General features: G+C 36.9%; 1 protein-coding gene across 2 annotated transcripts in view; it reads right to left on the bottom strand.

The window, feature by feature from the left end:
- Nucleotides 1-24131, bottom strand: part of NBEA (neurobeachin) — a 671823-nt gene that overhangs the window by 76898 nt on the left and 570794 nt on the right. For both annotated transcript variants that reach the window (XM_088842722.1, XM_088842723.1), the window contains exons 46-47: nt 13901-14041; nt 2172-2291 (exon numbers count right to left, since the gene is read on the bottom strand). In XM_088842722.1, coding sequence (XP_088698848.1) covers nt 2172-2291; nt 13901-14041 — 261 coding nt within the window. The remainder of the gene's footprint in view (nt 1-2171; nt 2292-13900; nt 14042-24131) is intronic.

Genomic DNA, 24131 nt, shown 5'->3' with positions numbered 1-24131 from the left:
GCATTCGTTAATTCCACAAGAGCTCATAATGGGTCAATGAGTCAGTGGTGAGCACCTCCATTAACTGTATTAATTTACACTATGTCACCTTAATGACATTTTGTCACAGCTCCCTTTTCTGACATCTGCATAGCTATTCAAAAGTAATATAACAACTTTTGAAGGTATTAAGGAAAAATTAGTATAAGAACTTCAGTAAGGTGAATGTCACTGTTACCAAGACTATGCTAGAGGAGAGAACAAAAAAAAAGTAAAAATGAACCGGTCTGACTTAACTCGTAAGACCTCTCTTCAGAGAGGTCACTTCACCATGGCTCCTTCTCTGCCCAGCTTGCACTCATTACCGCAGGACAAGACCGACGCTCACAAAGAGAGAATAAAACCATTCCCTTTGTCCTAGTTCTCTTTCATACAAGACCTTAAATCTACATTAGGAGATACTGCAGAGGAATTTTTCTTTATAGAAATATAAAACACTGGTCCTGAGACTGACATGTAACGAGGGGAGATATCTGGTGATCAGAAGAATCAATAAAATTCTTAGGATAGAAGATAAAGCCTAAAACTCTACCTACATACATAAACTAGAATGACTGACTCATGTGTGGGCTTGTGAGGGTGGACGTTTGAATTAAGTTGAAAAACCAAGTTTCTGTTTCCTGATGATGTCAAAAGTCAAGAAAATGGTGTCAAGAAAACAAGCATTTTCACTTGAAAGTTTGATATAATATGGACACAGCTCTGAATTAAGATAATTAATAATCTTACATATGATAGAAAGCCTTAAAATATAGATAAGAATATTTAATTCACATTTAAAATAGCTATTGAATGCTTTTCAAAGATACTGTGTTAATTCTAGAAGCCTACTGACTCCACATTTTATGTTAATTCTCAAAGAATTATTAAATAAGAAATGGATTCTCTTCTTGATATCATTCATTGTAAATCAATTTAAATGATGGCTTATGGATCTTTCAGAGTTGAATTCCTTAGTGAAATCATAAGTTTGATAGGAGGAAAATATGGGCCTTCAGAGTTTCATATAGTAAGAATGCAAGTTAAATTATCTTTTTCCAAATGTGAATACATTGTACATATAAACTAATATTCATTTATGCAAACTCTGACAGCAACAAATAAAGACACATAAAGATGCTACAGATTACTTGGATCCATTCCTTTTGTTTTCTGCTTTGAAAGAAACTAAATAAAAGTTGTACTCATCCAATTTCTTATAGTTCAGTAACACTGTAACTGCCTTTTAAAAATGTTTGCAATAGATAAGCATAAATATGCAAATGACAATTTTTACTTTAATTCACTACCTTTTGTTGGATTAAAACACTAAATGGAATGATATTATAACATTTGTATATTCAGCAGCATGAGTGGCAGTGATGAGAAAAGTTTGAAGAAAAAGGGATTAAAATAAGAAACGTATACCTATGTAATAACTGGATCACATAATCCTATCGGAAAAAAATGAGGAAAAAATTGAAGAACAAACGTATTTTAATGTTTTGAATAAGACTATTTTTTAAAAAATGAAAGTCCATATAAAGGAGTAATACATCTTTATATTTACCAATAGGTAAGCCAGTAGCAACTGTAAAATGACTCTGCTCTCTGGCTGGTCCAGGATATTGTGTGTGTGTTGGTTTAATCTAATGTGTATTGTTGCGTAGTATCCCCAGGCACAGTCAAGTAAAAGCTAAGGCTGTACAGAAAAGCCTACATTTTAAATGGGTCTTGTCATTAATGCTTTATTAATTGCCCCAGGCTACGTAAACCCAAAGCTGGGCAAGCTATAACAATATGACACATTAAGGTCAAATCCAATTCCTGCTGTGTTTTCTGGAATGGGCCAAATATTGAGTTAACAGCAGGAAAGGCAATTTATGGGCTTTTCTTTTCATTTACCGATTATTAGATCTAAATTAGATGGGAATTTTTTAAAATAACAAAAACATCTTAACTGAATAATATAAAAGAATCTTGAGTCATTTTCTGTGACACTCAAAATTATTTTCAAGTTCCTCTTAGGTGTGCCACATAATTTTAAAATATGATGGAACAAAGCTGCAGAATAAAGTATCTTACACACTCACTTAAACAAATCAAAATTTCAACACAGTTTGAAATTAGTATCAACAAATAAAAGAGCTTACCTTTACATCAGAAGTATCTCTCTGACTAGTTCTCCAAGACCTTGCAACAGATGAGAATGTTCTATTAGGATGGTCAAATTTCCCATCATTTGCATTGAGGAAGAAGGTTGTGAAAGGTTCCTAAGTGAAAAAAAAAAAAAAGAAAAAATCAATAATGTGACCCTTCTGAACACAACTGTTCTCTTTCTTTGTAAAACATGGCTTTTTTGGAAACCCTTTTGAGGTGGAAACCATTTTGAAAGCCTTTTGATTAGGAGGGGCTGGTCTGAGTCACTCTGGGTTGCTAAATTACCTGTCACTCTGCAACCTTGGCAGCTTACGTTGCTTCTTGGCCTTCAGTCCTCTGATTTACAAAATGATGGAGTTCTAGTGCTCTGTGATTTTATGACGAATGACTTTGCATTGCTATCAACATATAACTCAGATCTTCTTTCTCATAACTAAGGCCACACATAGTAACACTGCAATAAGAAAATCTCTCCAACATTATGGTATGAAAATTGCATAGGGGATGTCCATCTTGGACTACCTGAAAGTCTCCTAAACTTACTATATTATGACCTGATGTTTTTAAAATGCAAATCTCCTTGGCTGAAATCCTGCCATAGCTTTTCAGAGCTCTTAGGAAAAAGCAGAAACTCTTTGATTTGTCTTAAGAGAGCCTGAGTGATATGGAACCTGCTTACCTCTTTATCTCTTGCCATTCCCTTATTCACATCCTAAGGTATTGCCATGTTGGTCTCATTTCTTGTCCTCTGTATGGGATATTCCCTCTGCCTGCTACAAACTTAACCTTCTACCTCATCATCCTGACTTGGTTAAGCTCTTCTTATCCTTTGAGTCTCAGCCCAGGATGTTGTTTCCTTCTGAAAGACCTCCCTTGATTTGCCAAGCTCTCTAGTATGTTCAAATGGCAACACATATTTCCTCAAATATCCCTGAAGAATTGGTGACTGTTTTTTGAAACTGATTTTTAAACATTTTTTACTGGGGTATAGTTGCTTTATAATGTGTTAATTTCAGCTGTACAACAAAGTGAATCAGCTATATGTATACATATGTCCCAAAGAATAGCAAGGAGAGATAAGAAAGCCTTCCTCAGAGATCAATGCGAAGAAATAGAGGAAAACAACAGAATAGGAAAGACAAGAGATCTATTCAAGAAAATTAGAGATACCAAGGGAACATTTCATGCAAAGATGGGTTCGATAAAGGACAGAAATGGTATGGACCTAACAGAAGCAGAAGATATTAAGAAGAGGTGGCAAGAATACACAGAAGAACTGTACAAAAAAGATCTTCACGACCAAGATAATCACGATGGTGTGATTACTGACCTAGAGCCAGACATCTTGGAATGTGAAGTCAAGTGGGCCTTAGAAAGCATCACTACGAACAAAGCTAGTGGAGGTGATGGAATTCCAGTTGAGCTATTTCAAATCCTGAAAGATGATGCTGTGAAAGTGCTGCACTCAATATGCCAGCAAATTTGGAAAACTCAACAGTGGCCACAGGACTGGAAAAGGTCAGTCTTCATTCCAATCCCAAAGAAAAGAAATGCCAAAGAATGCTCAAACTACCACACAACTGCACTCATCTCACACGCTAGTAAAGTCATGCTCAAAATTCTCCAAGCCAGGCTTCAGCAATATGTGAACCGTGAACTTCCAGATGTTCCAGCTGGTTTTAGAAAAGGCAGAGGAACCAGAGATCAAATTGCCAACATCCGCTGGATCATGGAAAAAGCAAGAGAGTTCCAGAAAAACATCTATTTCTGCTTCATTGACTATGCCAAAGCCTTTGACTATGTGGATCACAATAAACTGTGGAAAATTCAGAAAGAGATGGGAATAACAGACCACCTGACCTGCCTCTTGAGAAACCTGTATGCAGGTCAGGAAGCAACAGTTAGAACTGGACATGGAACAACAGACTGGTTCCAAATAGGAAAAGGAGTACATCAAGGCTGTATATTGTCACCCTGCTTATTTAATTTATATGCAGAGTACATCATGAGGAATGCTGAGCTGGAAGAAGCACAAGCTGGAATCAAGATTTCCAGGAGAAATATCAATAACCTCAGATATACAGATGACACCACCCTTATGGCAGAAAGAGAAGAGGAACTAAAAAGCCTCTTGATGAAAGTGAAAGGAGAGTGAAAAAGTTGGTGTGAAGCTCAACATTCAGTAGACTAAGATCATGGCATCTGGTCCCGTCACTTCATGGGAAATAGATGGGGAAACAGTGGAAACAGTGTCAGACTTTATTTTTTGGGGCTCCAAAATCACTGCGGATGCTGACTGCAGCCATGAAATTAAAAGATGTTTACTCCTTGGAAGGAAAGTTATGACCAGCCTTATAGCATATTAAAAAGCAGAGACATTACTTTGCCAACCAAGATCTGTCTAGTCAAGGCTATGGTTTTTCTAGTGGTCATGTATGGATGTGAGAGTTGGACTGTGAAGAAAGCTGATAGCTGAAGAACTGATGCTTTTGAACTGTGGTGTTGGAGGAGACTCTTGAGAGTCCCTTGGACTGCAAGGAGATCCAACCAGCCCATCCTAAAGGAGATCAGTCCTGGGTGTTCATTGGAAGGACTGATGCTAAAGCTGAAGCTCCAATACTTTGGCCACCTCATGCGAAGAGCTGACTCACTGGAAAAGAGGAAAAGACTGATGCTGGGAGGGATTGGGGGCAGGAGGAGAAGGGGACAACAGAGAATGAGATGGTTGGATGGCATCACCAACTCAATGGACACGAGTTTGAGCAAACTCCGGGAGATGGTGAAGGAAGCCTGGAATGCCACAGTCCACAGGGTCACAAAGAGTCGAACATGACTGAGCAACAACAACTACCAGATTCACTGTTTTATCTCCAACACTTAAAAGAACTCCTGGTACACCCAAGCTGCTCAATGTATTAATATAATCTGTTGAAGGAATGAATAAAATGACACTAAAATCAGATAGGACTAGATCAACTCTAGTCCTTCTAGTATTCTGTGACTATGACCTTACTGCAACATGGTGTCTTCATTAACTACATATTCCCTTAGCAGGAAACCTAGGAATAACGTTATCACAAGGTCCTAATGCATTTAAATTTACTGCTTTTTTGTTATGTTACTCATCATAACAAAGATGATTATATATTTACTTTCCTACGGTTCAGTCCCTCTCTCTTAAATCTAGGATAAATGACATGTCACTCCTAGGTTCAATAACATGAAGAAATCTTTCCTACATATTTAGGTTTTTTTTTTTCTTAATATATAATCTCTATTCATTCTTTTATATCCGTAAAACACACTCTGTCTCTTTAAACTCCTCTTTTTGCCACTCGTCATAAAGTCCAGTTGTCAGGCAAAGGCTATAAATATTTATATTCCTCAGTATCTTCCTGAAATTTAGCATGGCTGAATGTCATCAATTTTATAACTTTGTAATGTGCCACCAATTTTCATGTCTAATACTGAATGACAGAAAAGTATGGTGAAAGAGATAAGATGAAGAATGATATAACACTATAGAGGTAAAGAGGGTATTACTGATTTACCTCAAAATCAGATATGCATCCAGTAGGTCTATATTGCTGTTTAAGATTTTCAGTGATTTGACAGACAAATAAATGCACCAAAAATAAGTTAGGAAAAAAAATTTAGGGATGTCTTTCACTAATTAATTTGCTTTGTAAATTTTAGACTTCCTATTAAATATAAGGCAGTCAATGCAGCATATCTTATCACTAAATTAAAGTGGGGATAGAAAAATTCTAGAAATAGCAACAGTAAACTGAATGAAATATGACAGATCTAAGTTTGAATCTTGGTGGAACCATTTACCTCTCTTAAGCAAGTTCCTTAACCTCAAGTAGGTAGCTGCTGCTGCTGCTAAGTCACTTCAGTCGTGTCCGACTCTGTGTGACCCCATAGACGGAAGCCCACCAGGCTCCCCCGTCCCTGAGATTCTCCAGGCAAGAACACTGGAGTGGGTTGCCATTTCCTTCTCCAATGTGTGAAAGCGAAAGTGAAAAGTGAAAGTGAAGTCGCTTAGTCATGTCCGACCCTCAGCGACCCCATGGACTGCAGCCTACCAGGCTCCTCCATCCATGGGATTTTCTAGGCAAGAGTACTGGAGTGGCTTGCCATTGCCTTCTCCTACGAAGTAACCATATCTCAGTTCCTTCATCTGTGTTAACTGGGAATAACAATACCTGGCGGGTAATTCAGATTAAATAATAATGAGAAAGTCTGTAGCATCAGAGATGACACACAGTGGTGACAACGACTACCAGCTTTGTGCCTGGTGTCAAGTACCCATGTTGGGCTCCAGCAAGACTGACAGTTCCTTAGGTCTTATTCATCCCTCTGTCCTTAGATCCAAGCATGGTGCTTGGTTCACAGTCAGTGTCTAATTAATGTTTTTGAACATACATAAACATACAAGGTTCTGCTGGGACAAGGGGTATGATTGCATAAGAGTAAGATACAGTTTTTCTAGTCAGTTTTTAACTACGTTTGACCAAAAAGTTGCATCTTTAGAATCCACTTCTTCGTTATTCTAGGAGGTTGATGTAAGGGCATATATGTTTTCTTTGTAAGTAGTAGGCAGAGAATACTTCAGAGGGATCTGAGTTGTCTTCATGATTTTTAACCTGTTATATATATGAGTGAAGACCCATTTATACACAAAGAGTCTTACTTCTTATCATCAGCCACTAAACGCTGATCTCTACCCTAGCCTAAATGATCAAACCCTTTCTTAGTTTTGAACCCTTAGTGAAGTCATGCTAAGAATAAGTGCAGATGGGCACAGTGAAAATAAACCTGAAATTGAAGAATTATTACTTCTGGTCATGAAGTTTACGAATCTGGTTGCACCCAAAGCACAGAATATTGAAGAATTCCACATTTTTTGCTGTTCCATATAGCCTTTAAAAAGATCTGGTTAACAACTGTTTGAGGGTCACATACTACTTTACTCATATATATTCTCATTATTTCCAAAGGCCTCCAGCTGCTACAGTGGTGGAGTGCTAAAAGAAAGGGATAACCTATTTGTTTATAAGTGGGTAATGATCTTTCAAGCCCTGCTCACTAGAGAGATTACCTTTTTCCATGTGTTTCCATATTACCGTCAAGGCACAGTCCAAGGACTTTCTGTTTCATTTGATTCATGCTTGACTAACACAGAGGATCAAGCACTATATTAAGTTTAAGAAACTTTAATATTTATTCACCTGACACATGTTGATCAAACCATTTTCAATGTGTGTGTGCTCAGTCACTCAGTTGTGTTTGACTCTTTGTGACCCCACGGACTGTAGCCCTCCAGTCTCCTCTGTCCATGGGATTCTCGAGACAAGAATACTGGAGTGGGTTGCACTTCCTCCTCCAGGGGATCTTCCTGACCCCAGGATTGAACACATGTTCCTTTCTTTCTATGTGTATATCACCATATTTAATATTTTATCATTCTCCTAGAATATGTTTGGCTTTGGAGATAAGGTAGACAAATAAATGTTAAACAGAAATTTCAGAAATTAAAATACTTGTACTTGTTGGGTTTTAAAAACTTCAGGTTCTGTCCTGCAGTATAAATAGCTGATGGCAGACTTCTTTCTCCTGATTACATCTACCCTAACCTTCCAACTCTTCCTTGGGGCCACAAAGTCAAACTAGCCTGTCCTACAATGGGAAGTACCAGCCCTACTGAATTATGTCATAACCTTCAATGCCTGCAAGGACACTGTCAACCTGTCCTGCCTTGATGATGTGAAAAGAAAGTGAAAGTGTTTCTTGCTCAGTTGTGTGTGACTCTGCAACCCGATGGAGTGTAGCCCGCCAGGCTCCTCTGTCCTTGGAATTCTCTAGGCAAGGATACTGGAGTGGGTTGCCATTCCCTTCTCTGGGGGATCTTCCCGACTAGGGACTGAACCCATATCTCCTTCATTGCAGGCAGATTCTCTACCATCTGAGCCACCAGAGAAGCCCTCCCATGATCTGATCGCAGACAACTCACCCTTCCGGGGCCATCCAACTCTGTCACTCTTTCCCTCTGCTCTTTAGACAACTCCTTTATTTTTCTGTCTTACATGTCTTCTGCTCAGTCATCCAGAAGAGTCTTTTTTACACCCCTCTCCCCTCTTCTTTCTCTTCATTTCATTTGAAACAAACCTCATTCCTTGGTAATAGTGCTGGGACATAATTTTATCAAAGAAAAGATACATATACCTTTAAGTTATATAAAGCATAATAAAGACCAAAGGGAAGGGAACTAAAGTTATGAGAACTTTTTGTGCATGGCATGTATTATCTCAGTTAACTAACTCAATCATCCCTATTATCCTTTCAGTTCAGTTCAGTTGCTCAGTCGTGTCTGACTCTTTGCGACCCCATGAATCACAGCACGCCAGGCCTCCCTGTCTATCACCAACTCCCGGAGTTCACTCAAACTCATGTCCATCGAGTCGGTGATGCCATCCAGCCATCTCATTCTCTGTCGTCCCCTTCTCCTCCCGCCCCAAGTCCTTAAGTGGGTGTAATTATCCCTGTTTCACATCTGAGAAAGAAAGATCACATTCTCTGAAATGGAGGAATCATTGTTTACACTGTGCTGTGTCTAACTTCAGAAGTTTATTTTCTCCCAGTGTTTTCAAAAGGAATCAGAAGTATCTTTTAGAATCTTCAGAAACCTTTGTGTTTACCATACACCAGGCTCTTGTTTAAGAATCCTCATCTTTCTGGAAGTAAATATACATTGTCCGTAAACATCAGGAATCAAGAGAAACAGGATGGCAATATTCTATTCAGGCAATGGCAAGCCACTCCAGTACTCTTGCCTGGAAAATCCCATGGATGGAGGAGCCTGGTAGGCTGCAGTCCGTGGGGTCGCTAAGGGTCGGACACGACTGAGCGACTTCACTTTCACTTTCACACATTGGAGAAGGAAATGGCAACCCACTCCAGTGTTCTTGCCTGGAGAATCCCAGGGATGGGGGAGCCTGGTGGGCTTCCATCTATGGGGGTCACACAGAGTCGGACACGACTGAAGTAACAGTAGCAGCAGCAGCAGCATTACATTTTGGTCTTAATTACAATGCTTGCATTAAGTGCTTTTACTATCTTTTTTTTCCCACTACAAATATATACTGCTGAAGATATATTATGGTTTAAATAGGCTTTTGGGTAGGCTTTCAAGGCAACTCATAATTTATGAAGTAAGTTCCAAATTCTAAACTATTTATTTATCAATTAACTTGTACAACCTATTTAACCTCCTAAAAATTATGATTAAATGTTTGATAATGGAGTTTTGAACAGGTAGGTTGAATATACTGAATTTGGAACTTGAATAGGTTACTAAAGGATATAAGAGTCCGATTTAACTACCTCATTGAATAGATTTTATGTTCAGAGTAAGATTTAAAGCAAAAATATTCCAAGTAAAATGTGTCCTTTTATACTACTTAATATCTGAACAAACTCCAAAATTCTGTAACAGTTTATTCATCATTTGCCCAACAGCAGGTAGCAGAGAAACAGATTTTTCAGAAACTTGCAATTTAGACAAATGACTTTACTGGTGGTGTGTCTAAAATAATACTTTTAATTTCAGGTAATGAGGTATGTAGCTAATTTGCATTTTAAAGTAATTATTATCAATGTCATACTAAATACATTGACTGAAACTATTTTTATGAGTTTAATGACATTAGGTCTCGAAGGCTTGAAAGATAAAGAACAGACATTTATTTTAATCTTTATTTTATTTTTATGAACACATTTTCAATGACACAAATTTTAATGTATTTTCTACTTCATAAACTCCTTGAGATGGGAGTGAGGAAATCACAATTCCCTGGGCCATTAGGTTAAACACTTAGTAAGCTATTAGACTGTGATACTTCTATTTATAACAGTACAACTTGAGATGCATTGGCTAAATGAGTTCCCATAAAAGCAACCCTATAGATTTCTTCTTTCAATGCAGTAGCCAGAGGTCACATGTGACTACTGAGTACTTAAAATATGGTGAGTTCAAGCTGAATGTGCTATAAGTAGAAAATACATCTGGATTTCAAAGAATACAAAAAAAAAAAGTGAATTATCTCATTTACAATTTTTATATTGGTAACATGTTGAAATTACAACATTTTGGATCTACTGGGCTAACAAATATATTTATTAAACTAATCTCACCTTTTTACTCTTAACTCTTCCTGCTTCTTGTTTCTTTTTACTCTTAATGTGGGTACTAGAAACTTTAACTTATATACATAAGCGGCTTGCATTACGTTTCTGCCGTTCAGCACAGCTCTAGACAATACTAAAAGGGAATGTGTAGGATAAACAAGGATAGCATTTCTGCTGTACCCCTGCAGAGAGGCAAATTTGTCCTCCATTTATCTAGAATAAGAAATAAATTTAGGGACGAATTATAATTTATTATTTGATAAAATGTTTAGTTTATCAGGGATAGAAGAGTGTTAAATCAAGCTGTCGATACTAAGTATTTTTATAAATTCATACTTAAATTCTTAGAAAACTGATTTTAGACTTGATTATACAAAAGCCATTCAATATCATTTTATATATCTCAAAATACTATAGTACATATATGTATAATATACGCTCATATAATTCTCAAACCAACCGACTTGATAATGGTTTTTTTCAGAAATGGTTCCTGACTTGTTTTTAATCCCAAAATGCCCTAAAAAGGTGTCTTAAGACTCTTGAGAGTCCCTTGTACTGCAAGGAGATCCAATCAGTCCATTCTAAAGGAGATCAATCCTGGGTGTTCATTGGAAGGACTGATGCTAAAGCTAAAACTGCAATACTTTGGCCACCTCATGCGACGAGTTGACTCACTGGAAAAGAGTCTGATGCTAGGAAAGGTTGGGGGGCGGGAGGAGAAGGGGACGACAGAGAATGAGATGGCTGGATGGCATCACCGACTCTGTGGACATGAGTTTGAGTGAACTCCGGGAGTTGGTGATGGACAGGGAGGCCTGGCATGCTGTGATTCATGGGGTCGTGGAGAGACGGACATGACTGAGTGACTGAACTGAACTGAACTGAACTGATGCCCCTCCTACCCCGAGGGTGATGGCTCACTACAGCAATAATTGTTTCTTGCTTTTTGTTTCCTTGTCAGTCTATTTTTGAGCTCAGATAAAATATTTTATATTTATTGTAAAGGACAACAGCTGTTTGAGATCTTGACTGGTGAATTTTTGGGTTTCTGTGTTTAGTTTTGACCTGTGGCTGAAACTGCAGCTATAAAGTTCTCTCTATATATGTGTGACAGTAATTCAGAAAAGCCTTTACCTCTTTATATGAGCGTCTAGTATTTGCTTACACCTGGAGAGAATTAATAAGTTATTACAACCTATAAACTAAAGGTGTTTTGTTTTGATTGGTTTATAGTGGTAAACAGATACGTATAAATCTAATATTCCCCCCTAAATTAACAGAAAGTTTTTTAAAAATAGAACTTCTCTAAAAGTCCTAGAGTTAAAAAAATTCTTAAATGGCTAGCTCAGAAACATTTTTATAAAAGGATCCAAATTTACATAGTTAAGGTGAATTTTTGAACAAATTAGATAAACAACTTTGGTTTAAAAAAGTTTTATGTCTTTTCCTTCAGTTAATAAATACAGACTTTGTTTTTTAAAACAAGATTTGTGTTTGTTTCCTTACAGACTAAGCTAAAGTTTAATTTCTTATGTTGGTTTAGGATTATGAAAAATATAAAACAGGCATCCAATTAAACTGAATCACAATTCTGTCAAACTTTTTTCATAACAGTAATTATTTATAGTATATTACCTACCATTAATTTACAAGTTACCTAAAACGTACGCATACTACATGTTTGTAATGAGTTCAATTTGCTTGAGCAAACTCCAAACCAAACTGTCTTTTAGGCAGTGGGGAAAAAAACCCTTGTCAGTTGGAGATGAATTCCCTACTTTGTCAATGTTTCTGAGGCAAATCAGCCTCATGCAACAGAGCAGTCTGAAGTATATTTTGGTAAGAGGAGATAGCATTATTGATTGTATCGATTCAGAGATTTACTCCACAGTCATTTATAGTTTTAAAAATATCTGGCCATCTGTCTCCAGTAATTGCTCTCAACTAGACTAGATTGGAGAGGGAAAAACCAAGGCAAAGAGATTTTGTTAAGATTTTTTGCAATAATATATATGAGAAAGAACAGAAACCTGAACTAAGGAAGTGCCAGAGTTAATAGAGAACAGAGACAGACTGTAGATAGTAGAACCTATTACATATGATGTCAGACTGGATGTAAGGGGCTGATAAAATGGAGAAAATATCTAGGTTAGGTAACTGGGTGCAATAAATGCAGATTATTTAGATAAGTAATCAGTAGGAAACACCCCTGCACATTTATGAGGAAGATGAGAAGTTTATTTTTGGAAATGCTGTTTATAGTGCTGTGAGGTGTTCCAGTAGAAAAATATAGAAAGACACAGAAACAATAAATATATTCATATCTTAGAAATACAGGTTAGGAGCCCAAGAGAAATGTCTGCAATGAAGAGAGAAGCTGGCACTCATTAGTTTAGAACTGAATAATATAGTCCAGATAACATACCTAGAAAAATCGTGGGGAACAGAAATATTGAGAAAAAGAAAACTGAGAATGAGATAGGGCAGGACAGTTAGAGTGACAGGAGGGAAATCAACAGAGGATATTGTCAGAGGAGCCATGAGATGGAGAAACTTCAAGTAGGAGGAAGTGAGCAATGGTGCCACATGCTTCGGATACAACATGAAGATCTGCCACGTAACCCGTGACCTTCACAGAGACAATTCAGTAAAGCAGTGGGAGTGGAACCTGCATCAGGCAGGATAAAGACTGAATGTGGTGATAGAGACCAGCACAGTGCAGAAGCGGACAGTAGAGGCTGTGCTTCTAGAACATTTGACTATGCAGGGGGAGGCATGGGAAGTCACTGAAGAGTGGGTGGGGGCTGGGAGGAGGCATGTATGTATGTGCATATGTATGAAAGTATGTGTGCGTGTAAACTGCATGCTTAGTCGTTCAGTCGTGTCCAACTCTTTTATGAGCCCATGGACTGTAGCCTGCCAGGCTCCTCTGTCCATGGGATTCTCCAGGCAAGAATATTGGAGTGGGTTGCCATTTCCTCCTCCAGGGGATCTTCCTGACCCAGGTATTGAACTCCCGTCTCCTGCGTCTCCTGCATTACAGGCAGATTCTTAGTCTGCTGAGTCATGCATAAGTATACGTTTAAAAGATTGGAGAGATTTAAATTTATTTATGTCTTAGGAGAAAGACAAAGTAACAGAAAGTAATCTTAAAAAACATTAAGAAAACTGTTTTTAAAATACACAACCTCAGAAGCAAGACTGGGAGTGCTGAGAAGAACACCAGCCGGTGACAATCAGTGAGAAAGGAAACACTGGATATTAAGGACACAATCTAGGAGTCTGGTTTCTTTTGTAAATTGTTTAGGTTTAAGAAACTCAATCTATCTTTCTAACCCAATTTTGCAAATAAGGCAACTCATTAACAAAAAGGAATCAGGTTTTGTTAGAGTTTGGCATCTTTCATTTCTACCTCAGTGGTCTCTAATCTCTGCTTAAAACTAATAAGTATATTTGATTTTTATTTAATTTCTTTATATTAAATACTCTGCGATATTAAAGACAACTGTAACTTAATGAAGGCACTCACGATTCGAACAAGCCAGGATAAGGTGGATGTTGCCGTAGAATAATGTGTGTTGTAATGGTAGGGAGGACTCTGATCATCTTCCCAGGTCTCATAGCGCTCTGCATAAAACACAGCTCTCTTTGGGTTCAAAGCACCGATCGGCTGTAAAAAGAGAAAAAGAAGCATTGTGTTTAATACAGTCATATTAGATATTCAACATTATAACACTTTACCTTAAAGTATTTACTGTGAATTCATTTTAGCGATAGACTATGTGTTATTTTGCATTATATTACCAAATTTGATTTTGATATCGACATTTGATTTTGATAATCACTACATTTGCTAAAATTCACTCAAGAAATGATTTATGTATGCAGGGTTTCTAGGTTTTATGGAAAGTTTCCATAAACTAGATTGTCAGAGATGAGCCAGTTTAACCTATTAAGGGAAAACCAGTATTTTGGTGTTATTTTGCCTACCTAACCACAGCCATAATGAATATTTAGCTTGATCACAGGAAATTGAGTGAGAAAGTGAAGAAGCAGTTGACCATGAGACCATCACATTAGAGAAAATCTTGTCTTAATAGCCAGTTACCCAGAGTGTGACAGATAGTAGTCACACATATGGAAACCCTGTTGGAATGTTAGTCCCATTCTGTTATTATACAGATGTATGTTTACAGATGTATATTTGAGTTTCTTAAACCTAAACCAGAATAGAAAGTATTCTTTCTATTAAATTCAACTGGAAATCTGAGGCTGATGGAAATAATCCAGACAATTCAGATTCCCTGGAAAGCATTGTGGTATGGCCACTAAGTCTTGTCCTAGCAACACTACCACACTACTGATTACGACATTAATCCCTACAGTGGAACACGTGGTAAAATGCTCAGGATATATGTATATATATATATATTTTTTTTTTCAACAAAGTATATGTTAGTTGGACCATTGTCTCAAACTTCCCAGGACATCATTTATCAAGATTTTCTAACATACAGTACTCACGATTTCAAATAGCAAACTTCCTTAGCTTAAGTCTTTGTCTGATTTTGACTTAATGGCATATGGAATCCATTCATATAAAACCTAATAGCTACACTGCTTTGTTTTAGGTTGTATACTGTAAGAAATAAAAGTTTCTATGGAAAGCAAAAGATGAATAATATGTAAAATATATAATTCCTTTATTTCAAAATGTAATATTACTAGTTAGCTATGAAGTTCCCCCCCAGGGCTTAATTTTAACAAGAGAAGTAGTAGAAAATTAGTGTTTCAATGGAAGACAAATAATGTTACACAAGAGAGAAAGATTAATAAATTGCTTGTAAGCTTTTTCTTTGGGTCCCAGGGGACTAATTCAAACAATACAATGATGTCAATGTTAAAAAGTCTTTTAGAATTTTCATAATAAACTCTTATTTGCAAGGATTCTTATCCTGAATATTAAAACTATTTATAAATTATGTTCTTTTTCCTTAAACTTAATTATGACTTAACAAAGACTAAATAATTATTTAATGTTTTTAAAACTTTGGCTTAAATATATTTTTCAAATATTTTAAGGTTTAAACCTTATTCTCTGCTAAATGTTACTATCTCTCAAAAATTTTTTACTTGCATACAGAAAGCTATGTAATTTAATTAAATGTCAGCAAAATATTAATAATATTTAACATAAATATATAATTTTTTGTAAAAGGGTAATTACTACAATAAAATTAATGTTGAGTTCTATTACAGATTAAAATAGTAAGTTATTCATTTAAACTGGCCTATATATTTTATGGTATTCCCAGGTGGCACAGTGGTAAAGAATCTGCTTGCCAAAGCAGGAGACGTGGGCTCAATTCATGGATTGGAATGATCCCCTGGAGGGGGAAATGGGAAACAACTCCAGTATTTTGCCTGAAAAATTCTAGGAGCCTAGCAGGCTACAGTCCATGGGGTTGCAAAGAATCAAATATGACTGAGCATGCATGCACATATTTTATACTTTTTAGATGTACAGATAAGTTTTTCTAACTCAATATTATAAATTATAATATTATTATTTTCAGAGCATTTAAATGTTGAGCACTTTATTCTGTCTTGAATAGGCTTACAGATCTTTCATATGCATAAAATATCTACACAATCTCTCAGGATTGACCTTACCTGACACTGTTCTGCAAGGCCTCACAAAACCAAAACCCCCAAAAGGGCCTCATGGCCCTTCTTCTAATCTTTTCCACGCTTTCCTCAACTACTTGAAAGTAGAAAAAATAAAGATAAATCTGTACACTTTTTATTTTATTCGAATAAGTTCCATCAAAGTCATTTTACTGGAGTGTTTTACAGAATAATATGTTGTAGGAAACAGCTGCCCTGTATTAAAGGTTACATATGCCTCCATGAGTAACTTCTTAACATACATGTCTACTGTTGAATTTTCATCTGATGCATTTAGAAATAAATTTTATAGAACAAGTATAAATAGTTTGGCTTGTACTCATTATTTTTCTATTATTTTACTTCAATCAAGAAGCAATACTTTATTTAAAGGGAAAATGCTTCAAAATATCTGTTCAGGAAATGAGCACTTCATCACAGATGACATATCTTCTTATAAGACCCAAACAGATCTATCTATCTATCTATCTCTGTCTATCCATCTATTTGGCCTATGTACCAAACTACCTACCTACTTACTTACCTGCTGCTGCTGCTAAGTCACTTCAGTCGTGTCCGACTCTGTGTGACCCCACAGACGGAAGCCCACCAGGCTCCCCCGTCCCTGGGATTCTCCAGGCAAGAACACTTACTTACCTACCTATCATCAATCAAATTATTCACCTACCTATACCTACCTACTCAGTCACTCACTTGTCTGATTCTTTGTGACTGCACGGACTGTAGCCCGCCAATCTCCTCTCTCCATGGGAATTTCCAGGCAAGAATACTGGAGCAGGTTGCCATTTCCTCCTCCAGGAGCCCAACCCAGGGATTGAACCTACATCTCCAGCGTCTCCTGCATCGGCAGGTGGATTCTTTACCACTGCATCACCTGGGAAGCCCATATACCACCTACTTAACTCATGTACAAAGTGATAAGGCTGTAAATTTGTTACCCTTTTAAAAATTGAACAACTAATGCAATGTCAATACCACTTGGATTCAGTAAATAAATAAGGTAGAATTATGATTAAAAAAAACCAAAACACCTAAAACTACACTTAATGAAATTTATACATTATTTTGCAATCTTTTTCAATTTTCATCATAACTACCATAGCAACAATCAGTTTTATTTTCTCTCAAACAGTAGGCATTTAGATATAGCCACCTCTGGGCTTTTTAGGGATTCCTATATGAATGGTTGTGAGAGTTGGACTGTGAAGAAGACTGATCGCCGAAGAATCGATGCTTTTGAACTGTGGTGTTGGAGAAGACTCTTGAGAGTCCCTTATACTGCAAGGAGATCCAACCAGTCCATTCTAAAGGAGATCAATCCTGGATGTTCATTGGAGGGACTGATGCTAAAGCTGAAACTGCAATACTTTGGCCACCTCATGCGACGAGTTGACTCACTGGAAAAGACTCTGATGCTGGGAAAGGTTGGGGGCGGGAGGAGAAGGGGACGACGGAGAATGAGATGGCTGGATGGCATCACCGACTCTGTGGACATGAGTTTGAGTGTACTCCGGGAGTTGGTGATGGACAGGGAGGCCTGGCGTGCTGTGATTCATGGGGTCGCGGAGAGTCGGACACGACTGAGCGACTGAACTGACTGAACTGATATGAAATTTATAACTGAAAGTTTACAGCTTGCTACTAGATTTGTTATTTTGTCCTGTGAGTCTGTATGTCACAAGTTGATTCTTAACATATTGCAGAAAATTATGATAACAATGCAAAATTAAAAAATAATTTTAATTCTACAACACTTTAATATTATAAGTCAAACACTGATATAAAGCCTGTATAGCTTGCAAGAAGCACTATTTTCAATATAAAATTGATGGAAATTACATGCGTAACATTACCATGTCTACATGAAACACTACTAAATTTACTAAAGAAATGCTGTTGAGGATTTTCTCTGCTCTATCACTTAATTTACCTGTTTTGAATACTGAGAGAGAGATTTGTTTCAGCAATATTATCATAAAAAGCTCTGTTTCCTGATAAACTGTGATTTTTATTGTATGGGACAAAATTCCTGACAGATGCTTATGGAGATTTACATTACTAAAGGCTCTGAGAAATATTACTGTAAATAGCATAGCTTAATTTTGCTCATTCCTGTGTCTATTTTTACTAGAACCTCATCTTTCTTTTGTTTTGCTGCCACATGCAATAGAACTAGTGTTTGTTAAAATGTACTTTGAAAAATTCTGGTTAAAATAATTATAGTATATATCTTTTATTGTTAACTTTTTTTTTGGTTTCCTTTTCCTATTTTCTTTTCCCTTCTGTTCTCTTAGGCTTTATCAATGTTGCCCTATTTTATGAAACCTTACAAGTTTTATCAAGTCTTTTACGCAGAGCAGATGTATAAATTAAATAAAATAGGTAAAAATGAGGAACAAAAATGATCTCAATTAAAAATACTTATTGAGTGAATATTACTATATGAAACACTAAAAGGACTCTTAGAGAATATAAAAGTCTGAGCATAGAGTTCATTTCAATAACTTTAAATAATGTGGACTGATGAGGTATGGTAAATACCATTAAAATAGCTTAAAAATAAAACAAGAATAAAAAGGACTTTCAAGGGAAAGTGAGAAGTCCAATTAAATTAATAACACTGAATTCTAGCATATCTAAATAACTTGAAAATACTTAATATATTCACGGCATTAGGATTCTATTTATATATAAAAATGTTTAAGAGTCCACTATTGTTGCTACAACTGCTAATACAATACCATGTATAAGACTGATTTTCAAAAGTCCCTGAGGTGGACGTGGTATTCGTTAAGAGCCTAATTTCATGACATGGAAACAGATGCCTGGGTCTCTACACCTCACACAACACTGCACTGCTTTTTCATTGCTAAATACGAAATTCTGATCCTTATGTCATTTTTTTCCCCCTAAAACTGCCTGTAAGATTCCTCGTCCATCATGGATGGATCCTCGGAAATGGAATGAACCTTACAGCCCTAGTAACTCGATTCCTTTAACATTAGAGATGAAGTCAATGAAGAAAAGTCAAATCAAGATCACATCGTGGGCTGATAGCTGTACATTTTATAGAATGAGCTGAAACTGTGTGCTGGATACAGCTTAAAGCTGGGTAGAGCTGACTGATTGGCTTCTAAGTATTCTTTTTAGTTATTAGCTCAACATTCAACACAACTGAGCTTCTAACATATCTAGTTTATCTTGTTATCTCTCATTATAATAACTGAGGGTTTGGAAACCCTTAGAAGAAGCTTCAAGAATTCCTGCCTTTCTTGTTTTATCATCATTCTTAAAATTCTCAGTTATGACAAAATAGAAATCACATCTATAGACAATTCTGTGCTCAAGTAAATTCCCTGACTCTGTTCTTATCTGACGAGGGAATTTCAAACCATTCTTCTGGAAGCAGCTAAAATTTTATCTGTAAATCCCTACATGTTTGTAGCAGCTCATCTGGTAATGGTGAAGCAAGTTTATAACTTTTTTTTTTTCCCACAGCAAATAAGCCCTTCAAGGGAATGCCCTATGTTTAATTTGTTTCTATATCCTCTGAGCCAGGTATCTAATACAGTACCTGGCTCTTTTTAGATGCATCATAAATCCTGAATTAATGAAGACTACTTGATCTGACTGGACAATATTTTAGATTTCCACATAGAAATTTCAGATGAAATTTTTAGGCAAAAAACCTAAAGACAGTACATCAGTCAGTCAGTTCAGTTGCTCTGTCATGTCTGACTCTTTGCAAGCCCATGGACTGCAGCACGCCAGGCTCCCTGTCCATCACCAACTCCCAGAGCTTGCTCAAACTCATGTCCATCGAGTTGGTGATGCCACTGAGTCGGTGATGCCATCGAGTTGGTGACACCAAAGACAATACATAGTGAAAAATATTTATAGCACATATGATGAGATGTTAGTTTTCTTAAAAAAAAAAAAAAAAACAAAAACAAAAATGCATACAAATCAATAAAAATACCAAGGAATGATCCAATTAAGTATACGAGCAAATGAGATGAACAGGCAATTCACGGAAAAATGAATGTACTATATGTAGGAAAAATATCACTAGGTCATATGATATAGATACCTATCCTTTTGCTATTCAGCATTCATTATTCCTTCTTCTTCTATGAACCACTCCTTCCCCACTCTTGGTCTACCTGGTTCAGGTGGGCTGACTCTATTACCAGACCTGTTGGGTAGTCTTGTGATCCAGACCTGTCAATCAGCATATTCTAGCTATATGGTCAGTAAGATTGGTACAGAAATGAGTACACAATTCAAGTTATTTCAATTAAACTTTGCTGAAACTACTTGAGAAAGAAGCATTTTCTGTTCCTGGTAGGGTTACAAATGCATCACTGCTATAACACAGAGAAGCTTGACTGTGAATGATGCCAATGCAGAAAAGTATCAGAGACACAACATCTTATGACACTGAGGAACCCCTGGGTACAGCTTACCTGAACTAACCCAATTCTGTGTCTCTCAGTTATATGATCCAAAACACCTTTGTATTTTAAAACTGATTTAAGCTGATATTCTGTTGCTGCTAAGTCACTTCAGTCATGTCCGACTCTGTGTGACCCCATAGACGGAAGCCCACCAGGCTCCCCCGTCCCTGGGATTCTCCAGGCAAGAACACTGGAGTGGGTTGCCATTTCCTTCTCCAATGTGTGAAAGTGAAAAGTGAAAGTGAAGTCGCTCAGTCGTGTCCGACCCTTAGCGACCCCACGGGCTACAGCCTACCAGGCTCCTCCATCCATGGGATTTTCCAGGCAAGAGTACTGGAGTGGCTTGCCATTGCCTTCTCCTAAGTTGATATTCTGTTACTTGTAACCAAAAATCTAAAGTACACTGGCAATTCTTAAAATGTCAAATAAAAATTATCTTTATTCATTAGATTGTCAAACATTATTAAGTTTCATAATACTCATTGTTGGCCAGGGTGTGACAAAACACGATATTTCATTGTACAGTTGGTAGACATATAACTGGTATAAATTTCTTATGGGAAAAACGTAATATTTTTAAAAATACGCACATGTTTTGGATCTACTAATTCCACTCTGAGGAATTTATAGTATGGGAAGAATAAGATGCAAGGGCATTTTTTACAGAATTGCCTTAAATGGCAAAAAACAAATAAAAACTAGAAGTAGTTTAAATTTCCAATAAAGGATTAGTTAAATAATGACACACCCCCACTGCTGTGTACTGTGCAGGAAATTAAAAAGGCAGAAGAGAAAAAATTCCAAGATAAGTTAATTCAATAAATACTGAGTGCCTACTATGTGGCAGAAATTATGCTAGACCTTAAAATAAGATAAACAAGGTCACTGTTCTCATGAAGTTTGTATTTAAATGTAGGTATATATCTGTGCATTTAAGAGAATGTATGTGTATGTGTATATGTGTTCCTGTCTGCCTATAGAGACAGATACAGACAAAATGTAAATAAACAATTTGGTAAATGAGAAACTATCAGCGATCAGTGCTCTGTTGACAATTAAAACTGTATGGATAGGAAAGGCATCTCTAAAGAACTTGGAGCAGTGACACGAACGACCAGGAGAAGCTAATCATAAGAAATTCTGGAGTGAGGGAATTCAAGACAGAGGAAGAGCTAGTGCAAAGGCTCAAAGTGGGGCCCTGATGACATGTTCAAGGAACTGAAAGAAAAGTAATGTGACTAAAGCATAATAAATGAGAGGAAGAGTTTATGAGAAGAGTTAAAGTCAGCAGAGGCATGTCATATGGCTTTGGAGACCAGAATGATGAAGCATATTTTATGGGTGGAAAGTGCCGTGGAAAGACACTCAGTGGTTTTAAGCACGAGAGAAACAACATCTGAGTTAAGCTTTAGAAAGGTAACTCCAATGGTTCTGTGGAGAATGGATTAGAGATAACATTAAATTATCAGGACTATTAATAGAATTGAAAAATAGCCAGTTGTAAGAACAGCATCATTTAGCATAATCAATGTTTTCCTAAAAATCCTATAGTATACATGCTTAAAGTATTCTTGGTTAAATATTCAGAGAAAAATTTTCAAAGAATACACGCGAAACTATAACAATAGTCGCCTCTGGGGAGTAAGAATAGTGATAATTTTTAGTTTTCCATCATTCTTTTTTTATATTTGATTATAACTTTGGTTTATCCCATGTACAGAATTTTCGATGGCTTTTTAAATTATACGACTCACAGTGTATATGTCAATGCTACTCTCCCAATTTGTCCCACTTTCCTCCTCCCCCTGTGCCCACATATCCATTCTTTACATCTGCGTCTATTCCTGACCTGGAAATAGATTTCATGTGTAAAACAAACAGCTACTGGGAAACTCCTGTAGGGCTTCTGAGGTGGCACTAGTGGTAAAGATCCCTCCTGCCCGATGCAGGAGACATAAGAAACCTGGATTTGATCCCTGAGTCGGGAAGATCCCCTCGAGGAGGACACAGCAACACTCCAGTATTCTTGCCTGAAGAATCTCATGGACAGAGGAGCCTGGTGGGTTGCAGTCTATAGGGTCGCAAAGAGTCAGACACGACTGAAGCAACTTAGCACTGTGCTGACCTAGAGGGGTGGCATGGTCAGGTGGGAGGGAGTTTCAAAACGCAGGGGATATAGGCATCCATAGTTGATTTACTTTGTTGTACACTAGGAACTAACAAGACCTTGTAAAGCAATTATACTTCAATAAAAAATAAGTTAGATGACCCAGGAATATCTTTCAAATTGGAAGATTTTAATTTTCATAAATTTTAATAAATTATAGCAACTTTATATTTCAGCTAGCAAACAATAAAGATGTATTTTAAAATATAAATTCCTGCTATCAATATTTACCAATATTTGAATCACCTTATGTCAGAACTTTTCTAGTTAAAACAAGTTAAGCAAGAACATGACGTAGAAGAGACAAAGGCAAAGGGTGAGATATTCCATAGGAGAGCTGGCACAGTTTCTTAATAAGTCACTGTCATGAAAAAGAAAAGGCAGTGGTGAGGAACTATTCTGACCTGGAAAACACGTAAGAGACCTAAGAATTAAACATACTATGTGGTTATGGTACTTAATTAAGTCCATGGGACTTAAAGATTTTGTGCAGCAAAGGAAACCACTGACAAAATGAAAAGATAATCTACTGAATGGGAGAAATTATTTGCAAATTATATGACTGACAAGGGGTTAATATCCAACTTATTAAAAAAGTCCATACAATTCAAATTAAAACAAATAAGCAAACCAATTTAAAAACTGGGCAAAGGACCGGCATAGACATTTCCCCAAAAGCACATACAGGCGGCCAACAGTCACATGAAAAGATGAAAGAGAAAAACGAAACTACAATGAGGTATCAGTTCACAGCTGTCAAAAAGGCTATCACCAAAAAGACCCACACATAATAAATGTTGGTGAGAATGTGGAGAAAAGAGAACGAAGCTGGTGGGAATGTAAATTTCCTTAGTGGTGTAGCCACTAAGGAAAATAGTATGAAGATTCCTCAAAAAACTAAATATAGAATTAGCACTGTGTTCATGCTGTCGCTTCAGTTGTGTCTGACTCTTTGCAACTCTATGGACTGTAGCCACCTAGGCTCCTAAGTCTATGGGATTCTCCAGGTAAGAATACTGGAGTTGGGGGCCATTCCCTTCTCCAGGGGATCTTGCCAAACCAGGGATTGAAACCATGTCTCTTGCATTGGCAGGTGGGTTCTTTACCACTAGCACCACCTGGGAAGCCCCAGAGCTAACATATGATCTAGCAATTCTACTCCTGGGTATATATTTGAAGAAAATGAAAGCACTAATTCAAAACGATACATGCAGCCCAGTGTTCACAGCAACATTACAACAGCCAAGATATGGAAGTGACCAAAGTGTCTATCAACAGATGAATGGATAAAGAGAATGTCACAGACACATATACACCCACACTGTAGAATGCTACTCGGCCATAAAAGAATGAAAATTTTGTCATTTGTAACAACATCGATGAACCTGGAGAGTATTATGCTTACTGAAATAAGTCAGACAGAAAAAAGACAAATACTGTATAGTATC

The sequence above is a fragment of the Moschus berezovskii genome, chromosome 13, assembly GCF_049115385.1.
Source record: "Moschus berezovskii isolate FMDL1 chromosome 13, NW_MosBer_1.0, whole genome shotgun sequence".
Lineage (NCBI taxonomy): Eukaryota > Metazoa > Chordata > Mammalia > Artiodactyla > Moschidae > Moschus > Moschus berezovskii.
Note: the sequence above shows the minus strand (reverse complement) of the source record. Positions and strands in the feature narration are given on the sequence as shown.